We start from the raw sequence: 16144 nt of genomic DNA, 5'->3' as shown, positions 1-16144 counted from the left end.
TATCAACCACATCAATTTCGAGATTTCTCAAGACACCCTGAGATAAATATCGATGTAGTAGTTGTAATAGAAGGATTTTAGGATCATCAGCGACTAAGGCCATATTGCGTATATAACATGTCTGTAAATTGGGTGTGTTCTGTGGTCGATTTTCTGTTTGCTGGACGAACAACCCGAGAAAAAAACCATGAAAATACTTACTAACTCAACCACGTTGTGAAAAAGGTCCGTAAAAATTCCTCCCGTCATCGACGGGACTCGAACTCAGATCTTTTCCACACGGTATGATGGGGAGAACGGCGATTATACCAACTGTGCTACCTACGAGGGTCAATGATAACAAAACAAAAGTGCACAGTACTCACTGTGGCAGATGTCTGTTCACTAAAATGATAACGATGAAATCTTCCCCTACCTAAAAAACACAAACACTATTTAGGCATTTTATTGTTAGATAATGCAGCTGTGCATACTTCGATAAAATTTTATCAAGCGACTACAGAAATATCAGGTGTGTTCTTGCCCCCAATACTATCTCAGTTCTCATAAAACCTTTAGATCAAGAAGTCATCCACAACTGCAAACATTTCTATCAAAGTTCTATCTTTATTATTTTAGCGAACAGATATCAGCCACAGTGGGTACAGTGAACTCTTGATTTCTTATCAACGATATTTATCAGTGGGTTTCTCTAGAAATCTCACTGTTTATCTGGTTGACAGCTTGACAAGAAGGGATACTTGTTATTCTTCGTGTATAATGTACTAGCTGTCTCCGAGATTGAAGATAAGGTACCGCGGAATAAAACACATCTAAACTGCCTATTTTAAATTCTGCAGAGTAGCATACGTGTCACCCGAAGTGTTCAGAACACCTCGTTAGTATCTTCTGAATTCCTCTCTTCACTATTCATATTATGACTATTCATTCTAAGTATCCCAATTCTTTCTTCAGAGGATAATGTATTATAAACGCCACAAAGAAATTAAAATAAGAAATGCTGCATAGTTTAAAAGGCGACTATATAGCGAAGAAAACTGCATGGCCATCTCAATTTTTAAAATAAATTAAGATAGTAGCAGAGTTTTCTTGTATGTGTGAGCGCAAAGGCCCTCATTATATTCACAAGGTGGTGGCACATCTCCAGCGTTTAATAGCTTTCCTCCCACAATGCACTTTCTATTGTACTTCGCTTTATTTCAATCTACTCTTTGCAGAAAACAGCACTTTTTTTTAAATATGATTTTTAATATTAGTTCCTCCAATATTATTATGGCAGCTTACTCGGCAAAATGTATCCTCGCCTGCTACTCGATTGGAGGGGTCTGGATTCGAACTGTCTATGACTGGGGAAATTCTTTGTCTCTTCAATCGTGGCTGTGGTTAGCCGATCTCAGGCGATGGGGGATTACACTCAGCTATTCTGATTCCCACCCGAAATGTGGAAATCGCACTCTAAATACACACGTTGTACAGCCGAAAGAAAGTTGTCCCTTATTAGAAATAGACTACCAATATTGGATGGGATGAAGTGCAGATCACAACGAAAGGAAACGGAATAGTTTCCTTAACCACTACTGCTGTTTTGTGTATTAATTATGTCAATATCGGCCACTGTCTTTCTCCTATTGCATCTCACTCAATGTGAGAATCCAGCAAAAACAAAATACTTTTCAATTGTTTCCTTCAATACAAAAGTTTACAGATGACTCACTGATCAATAGGTTATACGAGAACTGGTTTTGGGAAGCAAGAAAAAGCACTTTATTTTGCCGTCGCCTGACAAAATTTAATAGAAAGGAGGTATAGCTACATTATCTAACAATATAAATACCTTAATGTTTCTTTTTAAATTATTTTACTTCTTTTACAAAATGAGTATGAAAACATTCAGAGAAGAAGTTCGGAATTGTATCATTAAACTCTCGTTTGGAAGTTAATGATATCTCTCTGTTCAGCATAAAGAAAATACATAAAAGGGCAGTCAGAATTAGAGGAGGCCAAATAGTGTGGCTTTACTGTATTTCCATTTAGAATGCGTTAGAGGTTTCTCTTGTATGACACTAAATTAAAATAATCATTAATGTTGCTAAGTACGGTACAGGTTGGTAGTAGACAATACTAGAAACAATTTACTCATCGTGGCCATGAGTACTGAAGGTTAACGGAAAGATATTTGATTAAACGGTCCCCTCAAACTTGGATTTCTCCGAAGATAAATTTTTCTCTTCCCCCTTCAAATATTTATCGTGCTCGACGTGTTTCCAAAAAAGAGGAAAGGGCAGCAAGCTTTTGTTTTCCGAATAATAATCAATAAGAGGATTACAAAAGTCCCTCGCTGTTCGGTGGATAGTTTCATACTGAACATGAGACGAGAATATGAGATTTTCGTAAATATCAAAGGCAACTATATTTCAATTCTATTATGCATTGGTATTGGAAAGCTTAATGTTTCTATTCATATGTAATTATCATAATTGTTATTGAAGAACCAAAATTTTGCGATTTTTATACACTTATCTGTATATGTTCTATAGATTTTCATTTACTTGTAAAATAAGTTATTTTGCAGCTCTTTCCCACCAGTGTAGTGTGATCTTTCTGTTGAATAGTTGTGTAAAATGCGCCATTTTACACAACTATTCAACAGAGGTACTTTAATGCTAAGTGCATTAATATTCATTATCTTTCAAGAAAAGCCAGCATCAAATATCACTCAAATTCCTAAAGTACCTCTTGAAAGAGAGCCTTAAGGTTAATTGATTAGCGTGATTCGCAGGTGTTCTAATTGTGTAACAGCCGTGCATAAATTAATAAACTCTTTACATTAAAATTCGAGTTTTTTTGATAAAATTTAACACATTTCATGAAAGGTTATTTTTGCTATTTAAATTATCATAATAACATCGCTGTCTTGTTACACGTATATTAACAAATTAGAATTCTTACCAAGAAACAAAATACGTATCGCAAACTGACATTAATCCTTTTTTGTGTGGGGGGGGGGGACAATTATTTATACAAGTTAATTGTAATACATTAATTTCGTGACATCAACCCAACAAACGTTATGTTTGTTAAAAAAAAAATCTGATAAAGGGTAAAAATAGCAATACGGTATCATACTATAATAATAAAGCTTTCAATTCAAAAATTCTAAAGAAAGCATATGAACCTTTGCATACAAACAAAAAAAAAAAAAAAAAACACAGAACATTCTCTGCACAGTAGATGCTGCTACAATATTGGAAAAAAAATTCTTAAATAGTTATATATCATAAATAAAAATATATCATAAATTTGAATAGTATACGAGGCCATCGTAGCCTAGGCTACATCAGTATACCCGTTTGCGTTCAGCATGGTTCAATTCCGCAGTTGATAAATACAGTGATGCTCTTTGTGCTCTCTACCTTGTGAAATCCTTGAACCTTATGTTGCCGTCCCGGAGTATAAACAGAAAATTAATTTTGAAAGCCCGACGTAGCCGAGTGGTCAAGGGATACAGTGCAGTTTCATGCGTGTTTTAGAGGACCATAGTTCAAGCTCGCATGACTGCTAAATAGGGTTAACGACTGAATTCATTGTCGAAATGATTTTAAATGTGTTGTTCCGGCCGAAATACAAGTAGAACATAGCACATGCAAAAAATATTAGGAAGTATTCTAGGATCCAAAAAAAAATAAATAAAAATAAATAAATAGCTTAAAAATATCAAACCAATCCGATTCTCTACGGTTAAGAAAATAAGGCTGCTTTAATTTTTTTTAAGAATGTCTCTATTATTTAATAATAATAATAAAATTCTTTAATAAGTTAAATCGTATACATTCATGATTCCATGCAGAGATTATCAGAGGAATCTTACAAAACATTGACTATACAAGTGACCAAGCACAGAAATACAAAGTTAAGTTACAAAATAACCATGGTTTGCAAAATATGTTAAATGAAGCAACAGCTATTGCTAATGAAATACAATGCGGAGCTACATTTGCAGAAGTCTCAATTATACGACCACGAAAAAAGAAAAGAATGTTTATGAAAATAACTATGAAACCATAAATTCGCAAGCAGCTTCATACAAAAAAAAATATATATATATATCATACTAGACAATAGTTTTAATTTTTTATCAGACCTTTATTAGTTTCCATCTCTAAATAAAGAAATCAAAATTAAACATTGTATGGACTTTAACTAATTTGTCTGATCCTTCTTTAAAATAAATTGACTTCAATGCTATTCACTGTGTCAAGAAATGTTGGTTTGTTATTTGGTTTTTAGGAGCATTAGCAACTAAGGCCATATTGCTCCTGGGATATGCGGTGGTCATTCCCTGACCTTTCCGCATCCTCCGTATTTGGTGAGCACGGGCTCAAACCCCGGTCTAATCAAGAAGCGTGTGCTATGCACTGTTGCTCCTGCCCACCTGGCTACGGAGGCGCCGTGTCAAGAAACAGAAAATTTGTCAATGTTTCTATTGCAATACGAATATTTCTCACCCTTCCTGTCACATGGAGAGCGTTCTTTTTTTCAAAATAAAAATGGAAAAGACCTATACTTATTTAAGATCAACAACGACGCGAGAAAGGTTAACAACATTGACTCTCATCAGTATTGAAAAGATTATTTCCAGTTTCAATATTTCTGAAATTGTCAAAGATTTTTCATTAAGAAAACCAAGAAAAATAAACATTGTTTAGTCATTTACTATGATATTATTGTATTCTTCTTCGTTATATGATTTATATGTATAAACATAATACTTTTGTATGTATAACATTTACGTTTGTTTCTTTTCTAATTAATTTTTAATTTATACTTTTTATTAGTTGTGATTATGTAAATATCGTTGTCAGTAATTATAATTGTATTACTTTTGTTATGAATTATCATTATATGAATTCAAAGTACAAAAAAATATATATTTTTGAGGGGACGCCAAATTGCGATTGGCACCTGGTCACCACATTCCCAAGGAATGCCCCTGCTTCCAGTAACTTAAATTCTTATAGGCATCAAAACCAAAGCAGAGGCTTGCTGAGGTCACGGATGATATCCACGCTGTGCTTCTATCACTAGCCGTTTACCTCGTAGTATGGCCACGATGTCAAACCAGCAAGTCAGAATGCACGCTATGCTCCCTGAAGCAGAGCATGCATTCTGACTCAGCTATCAGCTAACCTAGTGTTGCTGAACTTTTATATATATATATTCTACTGTATAAATATCACATTAGCTTAAAAGCGATCCAGAAAATGAACTAAATAAGATCTCACTTATATTTACAGACAATACTTATAAATTATGTAAAAATTTATTCCTCGGTACAGAAACGCATGTGATTAGTAGTCACGGAGCACCGGTTGAGAAATACTGATCTAACCCATGCTTAGAGGAAACCGCATTCACTCACTGTGATTTAGAGGTGGCCTTTGATACCAAACTGAGATTCAACCATTATATGGGCAAATTCCACCATCGCACTGGCTGCACGCCCTACTAGCATTACGTCCCATACAAGGCCGCAACAGTGAAATGTGTAGTCTATTGCAGTGTTTCTCAAAGGGTGTGCCGCATCACATTAGTGTGCCGCGAAATCTTAAAAAAAAACTAGCGTAGTTTTTATTTTAACATCATTGTCCGAATATTTTATTTTGGTTGTAAGACTTGTTTGCATAACACAAATATAATATAAGTATAAATAAAAAAATTGTTAATATTATTTTTCGTTCTATTTATTTGATTTAGAAATTTCTTCTTCTATGACTACGTAGGTGTGCCGCGAAATTTTTCTTCTTTGGAAAATGTGCCACGAGAGTAAAAAGACTGAGAAACACTGGTCTATTGTATACTCCCCACCACTATTTTACGTTGCAGAGATCTGGACATCGGCAGCACCGATGATAGCAAACAGGATTTTGTTCTCGCAATGTACACAATGCACGTTGTTGTTGTAATAAAATTTTCTTAAATATATTTTTCATTGATTATTATATTTTAAAAAAATATAACAACTGCTCTGTGGAATAGCCGACAATCGCACACAGTACAACCTGGTGTTGGAGTGACCAAACTTAACATGGATATATTTACTCCGTCCACACCACCTCGATCTGAACAATAGTTTCTCCCCCTCCAAAAAATAAAAACAGTTTATGTTCCTTTTAAATATATACTGAGAACGAAAAACGACTTTCCCATTAAAAAAACACAATATTTTAGGCAAAATTTTCAGCTGGAAATCGTAAAATTGAAAACGGTGATATTTATTCAATTTTAGCATCACATTCAAAAATTTCAGCATAAATATGTTAAAATTAGTTCAGGTGCTAAATTCCCTAAACCTAAAAATAAGTGTGATCGAGTATGATACTATTTAATTGAAATATTCTATACATACACGCACCACTGACAACGAATTAATAACTAAAAACTTTCACAAGAGAATCAAACTATAAGTTGAAGTAACTATAATCCACTGAATATAACATCCCACTTCAAATACCACTGCTAACAAATTCGTAATACAGCTGATAAATTTTGATCAATGTGTGTCTTACTTAAATGTTTTTCATAAATAAAGTAAGGATAATTTGCTTAAAAATAATTTAGTAAATTAATTTAGAACTGAAAATGAATACTCCTTAACCAAATATTGACTTTTTGCTTAGGAAACACCAGTAGGTACTGTCTCGACAATGGAATGTGGGCAAATCGATCGGACTATTCTAGATGTAGGCCTCTGATGCCTAATGAAGATATATTACAGGTAAACAAGGACACATTTTCAAACTCAGTTTAATGTATTTTACTTTAATCAGGACAAATCACTTCCTAATGAAGTCATGGGAGAATATTCTTTCGTGGCTTAATATATGGCTGAAATGAAATAATTAATCTTTATAATAATGATTAATATTTTATCTGAAAATGGAATTGCCCCTAACAACAGAGATAAAAAATGTACTCTCAACTTTTTCCCTCTTCATCAACACTAGGTCATTTAATACTATAAGAGAAATTACATGTTTAGTAATTGCATATAGCAGGTTTCAACATACATTTCAGCATTTTCAAACCTACCGAAAACCACGTGACTCTTGCTGCCCCATTGGTCCCAATTCACTTTCATTATGTGCCCAGTTATAATCACTTAAAAATGACGGACGTCTTCTAATGTAGTTTCTAACTTGCAATATGAGGGGAAATCGGAAATAGGGTCTTCAATGGTTCGGTTTTAAAAGTTACTGAAATACAGAAAAGAAATTATGTATAATTACAAAGAGACATGTGGTCTATCAACACACACAGTACATAGTGTTTGGGGAGGGGGACGCCACCGGTGGTTTCCCACCACTGCAGTAATGTATAATTCACATTCTTGCGAAGTATACGAAGTATACATTACTCTGTAAAAGCAAGACAAAAGTATTATGCGGTATGTGAGAATTATTATGTTGAGTTTTGTTTTTTTTTTTAGGTTTTGGCCGCAGGACCCCTAATGGGACCCCACTTTGCCCCTACACTCCCCGCTAGGAGGTAAGCCATTAACACAATCGGCATGATAATTTCAAAAATTTATCGTAACATTTCACGAGATGGCAACCCTATAACAAGCAATTTTTACTTTAGCGCCAGTGTCATGATGCCAACATTCGCGCTGCTGATGTAATTGTTCATTATTGTTCATTCCTCATTATATTTCCTCAGTTCAATTCCTCATTCCTCATGAACAATAACCTCATTATTGTTCAGGAAATATGTCGTGAAGGATGTCGCTTAAAATGAAGAAATGAATTTAAAATAAAGTACTAAATCAGAGCTGTATGGGGGAACTGTGAAGTGTGTGTTCGTCTAATCTGCTATTACTTGCGCAGTGTGTGGTCGTACATGGTCATGAAAGACCACCAACAGTGCTGCATTTTTCAATGCATGCAAAATTACACAACATGCTTCATAACCATAGTTTCTTTGTGGAGTTCTACCGATTTCTTGTCTTTGGCCCATGAGAAATGGATACATCATCTCACCTCTTCTCTATACGTTTCCAGGCATTTCGATATATTTAATAAATGAGTACACAATAGCATCTGAAAAGAAGGCAGAACCGTTTCATCTAATTTGTAACATAGCGTTCTATATATGTTCACATATTTCTAACACGTCATCTTTAAATTCGACTGGGACCCGTAATATACTGTGAGGAAGGTATATTTCTCAAAGAAAAACTGGGAGACCATACTTTAAGATCTGCCATTGCTGTTGAATATTTTAAATTGTTACTTTAAGCCACAACTACACGTTTGCTTTTTTTTTTTTATTTCAATCAACACCTAACGTTTCATTGGTCATAATTACTGAAAGAAATAAGTTATGAATACCATTAATGTTTTTACTTAAAAACCTCGCTCAGAGTTTTAATATGTGCGAGTTTTGTAGTTAAAAACCACCTAAACGCCAAATGAATTACGGGTATAAATTACTTGCTTACCGAATATTTAATATATGCATGTGGTAGAGAAACATTTTTCTGCTCAGTGATTTACTTTGCACTGCTGGAAATTTTCCTTCCAGATGTATTTAGGTGGCGTTTCATGCCATTCTCATTTTATTACTTCACCAAAAAGGACAACTGCCAATTCTTTCATAACAACACAGATTTTACAAGACGAGTTTACGCCAGTCGCCAATTTCGTTATCTTCCAAACATGACTGCGTAAAACGTCTGGGGATATTTGGATATCGATTTTCAGGTGTCTAGGCAATGAAGTTCCCTGATGAAGTTTATTTTCTCTGATCATTCTAATAAAATGCTTAATAACAATTTTTGCTTACCGTTAAAATGCTCGTATGATTAAACGTCTTTTCAATAATGCATTTCGTGATGGATTATCAAGTAGACAGTAGTTCCTTGGGATTAAATTGTCAATTTTCAGCGGCAGCGGAGTGTAATCCCAATTTCTCCCCCGAGATGAATATATACTACAAATAAACAACAATCACGTTTTTCAAACAAGAATATTATGAACCTCTCCTGAAGTGTCAAAAGAAAAAGATTCTCTGGAACTAACTGAGAAGCCAATCGGAGAATTTTAGCTTCAAGTACTGAAGATCATTTCAAAGAGGAATTATGTAAAAGTCAGTTGGGTGATGTATTAATCTAGAGAAAGAAAAGCGACACTGCAAAAAAATCTTACGCTACCCCAATAATGAAAGTGAGAAGGGTGGTTAACAATCCATGCAAGGCTATGAAGCATCAAAATGACTTCGATCGGTTGTCTACACGGTCCGAAAATAGCAACTAAAGTTTAATGCTTCTAAACGTCACGTTATGCATTTCGGAAACAGAAATCCTTCAGTCACGTATAAACTAGGGGGAAAGTAGCTAAAAGTGGTCAAGACAACAAAACTTAGGTGTTACGATTCAATCTGATATGAAATTTTCCATGCAATATAACTAGGCAGCTCGAATGGCATATGGTATCCCGTCCATTATTTAAAGAACATTTGGCAAAAAAGTATGACGTTATTATCGCTCTATACAAGACTATGGTTTGACCAAGTTTGGAATATCGTATTCTGGTCTGGAGACAGCACCTAAAAAAGAAGACATAGAACTTCTGGAGTAGTTCAAAGAAGGGCGACCAGATTAGTGATGAATGCAAAATTTAAATTGATCTCAAGCTGCCTCCCACCAGAGCGCGCGCACACACGACAAGACAACAGAGCTGTCCTGCTGGATATCACTGCATATGAAGCATTCACTACCAATGATAATAACCAGAGACTTCAACATGCTGATTCCTCACTACAACGAAGCCAGGATCGAGTTTGAGCGCTTCGTGCTGTCCCTAGCTTCGACCACACTCCACAACCCACCCACAGAAGGAACTCAATAACCTTGACTTAACCTTCCACAATACGGATAAAATCTTTCTCCAAAACATTTTTTTCAGTTTACTGCCGATCATTCTCCCATCAACCTTATATATCCTTGGAAATTCTAGCAAAAACAAGGAGAAACAAACTAAACCAATTTCCTTGGAGGTTGATTTCTCCACAAAATTCTTAAATCACGATACAATCACAGTAATGCTAAACTCAGAGTGACTGGAGGGCAATCTCCCAAAGCTCCACTGAGGAAACATTATAATGCATCTCACAACATCTTAGAACAATTGCGTTGTCAGGGGCTGAAAAAAAAAATCAAAACCTCTCAGTGGACCAAACCTTGGTACATAAAAAACTTAAACCCTTTTTCATAGCCAAGCAACAGGCCTTCAGATCTTACAGAGTCGCCCACCCTTGATAAATTCCACCAAATACAAAAACGCAAAAGACTCTTCATGCGTCTTAAGAGACAAGCTCATCACCATACTCTTATGGGGAGGACTGACAGCCCAAAGAGAATTGCTCCCAAATCAGGGTTTTATTGCTCTCTGGACTGGAATGCACTCCTAGGTTTGGCAGATCAAAACTTTATATCAAAGCAGATCAAAATTTATAAATAATAAAATTACGCTTTCTTTTATCTGCCTGACCAAACATGATTTTGTCTGCTCAGTAAACACCACTTATAAGTAATGTGCTGTAGGACCCGATTGATTTCCTTTATTCATGCTAAAAATTTGAAGTCCATTCATAACAGATCTCCTCCTGCTCATCTTCAAAAGGATTCTCGTGTTTGCAACTATACCTCAATCGGAAAGCAGCAAAGCCCAGACCGAAAAAGGAAAAAAAATAGCAAAAATGCAGTAAGGAATACAGACTAATCTCCATAGGACGCAATGTGCTAAAAAATCTTTGAGAGAGTCATCCTCAATACATTAATGAGCATGGCTTGGCCATAAATCTCGCTACCTACACTCCGCTATAAAGAACCGAGTAACAGCATCAAAACTCCTCTAGACTGTCTGTAGAATCCAACGTTCCCTAAACAATAGAGGACAAATAGGTATACTTTTTCTCCATATCAAAGCAGCATATGACAGATTCCAATTCTGCATTTATAATCCTAGAGAGGCCCTTCAGAATTACAGGCCTCATATTCAAACTTTTTAGAGAACTACTGACTGGAAGACAAATCTTTGTTATTAAGCATCTCAAAGATTTCTCGTCCAGTCAGTAATTCTCTGAAAAGTTTTGAGTACATCATAAACAGATGCACACACCAAAGAGACGTTCTGTCGACATCTCTTTCTGCGGCAGCCCTCGGCCATTTTATATCGCTGCATAAGAACTGTATTTCGTATACAGACGGTCAGAAGATGTTAATCTCCTCACAAGAGAGCCAAGACACCGTACATATCTCGCAGCGTGCAACACGCCAGATTTTACACCTTGTAACCTGCCTCAAAGCTATTGGCTTAGAGTAAAATCCCAGCAGTTCATCCAGATCAATTTTTCAAACTAAAAGAAAAAAAAATATATATGTCATGGTCCTAGATGGCCTTCCTTTCAAGAGCGTCACACATCACAAAGATTTAGGAGTCACCTGGGATGAGTAACTAACCTTCTCGCAGCAGCACTTTATAAACCCCAAGAAAAGGATCCTTCCAGCCCTGTAGAGAGTAAATCAAGAACTCACCGATGCTTACCGTACTAGCCTCATACATAATACAATATGTCCTGAGATGTACCTTACTGTAGACGCAGTGAGCCACATCTCAGATGTTGCACACTACGCACCTGTTGATTGGTCCTCCGCATCATCTACTCGACTCAAGAACTTCCTTAGTATAGAATGCTGGATTCTGAGGTGGCTAAACAGGACACTCGGGAAACTTTTCGCAATCTCAAGAAGCGTCCTAAATACCACTTTAACTGGATCCCAGGGAATTAATTATAATCAGGATCAAGATCATCACCCTGAAAAAAATTGCTTATATTGACAGACACAACAAACCTTTCTGAAATTATTTCTCTTCCTCGCAGTCAGAGGCCAGCACACGGAACCGAGGCGATGCTGCTACGCCCCAACTATGACCAGTTTAGAAGCCTACCACGGATGTTCCTGCCCAACCAACACGGTAAATCTTGTGAACTGGCTGGGCACAGATTTCGATTAAATGCCAATAAGACCTACAGAACTGCCATTTTTCAGGAAACTTAGCTGGTATCTAAAGGAAGATCTCACTGAGATTTATAAGCTGCTCAAGAATTTGAGTAAATTGAATAAGGAAAATCTGTTCTCCCACGCAGGTGAGAGGAGAATCAGGGGACGTAAATATAAAATATAAGGGAATAACATTGAACAGGGATTTGAACCTCATGAAGTTCACCTATAGGAAACAGGTTATCCAACATTGCAATAAATTGCCTTCTTATGTGGCAGAGGCAGTAAGTCTGAATAAATTCAAAGTGGAATTAGAATAGTAACAATATTCTATTATTAATATATTTATTATTTTTTTGGTTATGCAGAAAAAGTTCGCTTTGGGCATCATAAGCATAATTAGCCTTCATAAGAGCATCATAAGGCATCATAAGAGCTAATTAGCTCTTAAAAGTATACGATGTACGAAAGATTAATATTTCAACAGACTTTTTCAGTTATTTATGCCATGACAAAAATAAATTAATGTAGACTATAAAATGCTAAAATTTCTTGATGAAATCTCCGAGATTATTACAAAGATAACTTTTTTTCTAAAAGCGAATGACAATGTTTTTTGGCATGACATGAAAAGAAAAGATGTTATCGTAAATCAAAAATACATTCCTCCTTAAAAGCAATCAGAAAATTGTTTCTTTTATTTCCTTCATCTTCGATATAGAACGAATTCGTTTTATATGCACTGGGACTATTCTGGTAACCGTTTTTAATACCCGCCAATAGATTTAAATGCCGTACAATATTTTTCAAAAGTAATGAACTGACTTCGGATCTAGTAGTAATGAATTAAGACAGAGGTTCTCAATCTGTACTGGTATGAGCAAAGTGATGTCATTGACCATTTCTAATACGTTCGTAGGTAAAATCTTAAATATGTCGCATTGCATTTTAAGTGCATTGAATATTAAGTGCAATGGGTGTTTCGATGGAAAAAGAGATTGAAGCCCACTGCATTATGGAATTATAACCACTTGCATTCAATCGTTTCCAAGTTTTAAGCAACAAAACAAGTCAATATTATTATTTTTCGACTGTGGTATGACAGTTCTAGACAAAAATAAGTTCAGTGCGTAATCACGTAAAAGGAAAGGTGTTCTTATTTTGTTGATATATAGATTTATTTATATAAGTGACTGGCCCTATATATTCATCGGTGAAATTTTTAACAGGTCAGAACAAATGCTTTAAATGACAGTTCCTGAAAACTTGTTCTGATGCTTTGACTGCTTAGCAAACACAGATTGTACTGCAGCGAAGAACTGTAATTAATTGTTATGGTTATGGTTTTAATATCATTAAAAAGCTGGAATATTTCTATTTTCTACAGGTGTTATGGGATGTAAAAGAAGCAGCCACTATATATTACGTTGGTTACGGTTTATCGCTCATTGCCCTCGTATTTGCTCTCTGGATATTTTTTTATTTCAAGTAAGTTTTAAAGTTATATATTTTAATTATATGAACTGTAAAATAAGTCTTGATCTGTATTTAATTTCCCCAGAAGCATATACCATAATCACTGAGAACTAATCATGAGCCAAAAACAGTTGGCTTTAAAATAATGGTCCCTATAAACGTGATCTGACTGTTCATATCATGCATAAGAAGTGCCAAATATACCTGCATAAACACTACCTAACATTAATAAACCTTGAAGACGGCTTATCGATATGATGGGTTGAATATGTTATCCTAATATGTACATACATAATATACATTTTAAAGAAGGTTTATGCTCAACGCATACACTATGTTCGAACTCAATTGCTGAAGCATTATCAATATTCTAACTAAATTACTTATGGCAGTAATGCGTCTGTCAAAAATTCTAGATTGCCGCTCGCCCAGTATGGAATCCCTAAAATAAAAATGGAACCAATCGTCGGGATAAAATAAAATATAAGAAACAAATCCGATTTCTGTACTACAAATTCTGGTTCACTTACTCTTCGATTAAGTACGAACAGAGATTTAAAATGTTTAGACTCACCATACTATCAAATAAACGAATGATCTTCAATTATATAATTCTCTGCAAAATTCTAAACTCCAAATTTGACCGTTCTAGTCAGCTTTCAGGAGTCGATTTCTACTACCTGGAAGGGCCACCCAGAAACTGTAAGTTAAATAAAACTCAGGGATCCCACAACTATATTTATTACCAGCTCAACCGGATCAGGAGAACTTGAGGCTCTAATGAGCTGGTATTATTATTTTATTCCTTTTGTGAACTAAAATAAAAAATAAACTTAAGAACTTTAATTTAGAATGAATTTATGAATTTTCTATTCTGTTTAACTGAATTTTTGCCTATTTCATTTTTGATAATTATTGAGTATTTATTCTTAAAAAGTACACGTTATCCATTTAAAATGTTAAGTGAGATGAACTTTAAAAGGTGTGGTGAAAAAGACTGGAAAGTCTCCCATTCCCGTTTCTTGGACAGTTCAACTGTTTTGCAATTAAAACAAAACACAAATATACAGCTTACAAAAGCAAGAAGGGATTTTCCGCTTCCCCTCAATTTCCTGAAATAGGCAAATTCTCAATTGATACCTTGAAAGATATGTTATTTCCTTCTAAGGCTATGTATATTTTAATGCACTTGCATCACTTATACACAGCCAATTATAGATTAGCAAATTTGCAATAGCGGCATCGTTTAAGTTACATCTCATATTGTGAATACCTTCACGACGAGTTGCCATGACATTGCACTACTTCGAATAAGTGACGCTTCACCCGAAGGAGAAGACTGTTGTTACTTATTCTGGGTGGTAGTGGTATCCACTGAGAATAAGTAACAACTGTCTTCTCCTTCGGGTGAAGCGTCACTTATTCGAAGTAGTGCAATTCAATGGCAACTCGTCGTGAAGGTATTCACAATATGAGATTAACTTAAACGATGCCGCTATTGCAAATTTGCTAATCTATAATTGGCTGTGTATAAATGATGCAAGTGCACTAAAATATACATAGTCTAACTCTTTCGCAGCTTGAGGCATAAGCCCTTAATGCATTAGAGTCCTTCCAAGGCATAATACTAAATTGTTTCGGAACATGTAGGTTCTCTCAAGCCTAGATTTAAAAGAGCTGAATAAAAAGAGCTGATGGTCCAGCTACTACTAATGATGTCCTTAAGGTTTGACTGAAGGTTTGTTGATTACTTCAACAAATGTCGCGATTACAGCTAAAACACAACTTACCGCCTCTTTATTTTTGCAAAATCTACTAATATTCCTATTAATTCTATATATTCCTATTAATCTGTGATAAATGTCCAAGAGTAACACCGCAGTAGCCTTGATTTTGTACGAAGCCAATCAAACCCACGGGGCACCTGTGTGTTGTGCCTAATTAAATGTCTTCTATTTACTGGATGAAAAACCAAGTTTCCGGAAGAAAAACCACGCAACCCTGGGCTCAGACTAATTAACTTGGCTACATGCGCAAAAAGCCCAAAAAGATTTCTCTCGACTATGTAAAGGTTCAACCCAGGTCTATTTTCACACGGTGTGAAGGGAAGGCGATCGTAGCTACTGTGTAGCCGTGACTCATCTAAGTGAACCAGCTTTTAGTTCTGTTGGCTATTACTTGAGATCTCTTAATTCCAATACTTAAAGTATCTCTTCTTCCTATTCACAAGGAAGAGCACAAAAGTAAATCCATTCTCAAAGAGGATTCCAGTCATGCTTTCAACTGCTTATGTATTAAAGAAAATTTGGTTTAAATAATATTTCAATGGAGATTAACTAATGTGATTCTTTTTTTTCTGATATATCTATTTACTTCATCCTACCTATTATATTCCAATTGTTTTGTTCGGCTTTTTCACCGAATAAAATCGATTACTAATATTTTATCAAATACTATTAATATTTTGCCTACTAATATTTTATTAAATTTAATTACTCGCAGCAGCATTAATTGCTTCGCTATACACGGTCTTTTCAAAAAGGAGCAGTCACTTGGATAGAATGAGACACCACATTTTGTTTATTACTATTCGATCATGAATGAAAG

General features: G+C 35.3%; 1 protein-coding gene across 2 annotated transcripts in view; it reads left to right on the top strand.

Annotated features, from left to right (window-relative positions):
• The window catches only part of LOC150079303 (diuretic hormone receptor-like), a 310651-nt gene that overhangs the window by 186163 nt on the left and 108344 nt on the right, over positions 1–16144 (top strand). For both annotated transcript variants that reach the window (XM_090382355.1, XM_090382354.1), the window contains exons 3-4: positions 6678–6775; positions 13449–13549. In XM_090382355.1, coding sequence (XP_090238481.1) covers positions 6678–6775; positions 13449–13549 — 199 coding nt within the window. The remainder of the gene's footprint in view (positions 1–6677; positions 6776–13448; positions 13550–16144) is intronic.

The sequence above is a fragment of the Mastigoproctus giganteus genome, chromosome 10 (assembly GCF_048544385.1).
Source record: "Mastigoproctus giganteus isolate SK-2022 chromosome 10, ASM4854438v1, whole genome shotgun sequence".
Taxonomy (NCBI): Eukaryota; Metazoa; Arthropoda; class Arachnida; order Uropygi; family Thelyphonidae; genus Mastigoproctus; species Mastigoproctus giganteus.
The sequence above is the reverse complement of the archived record's forward strand: the minus strand, read 5'-3'. Positions and strand labels throughout refer to the sequence as shown.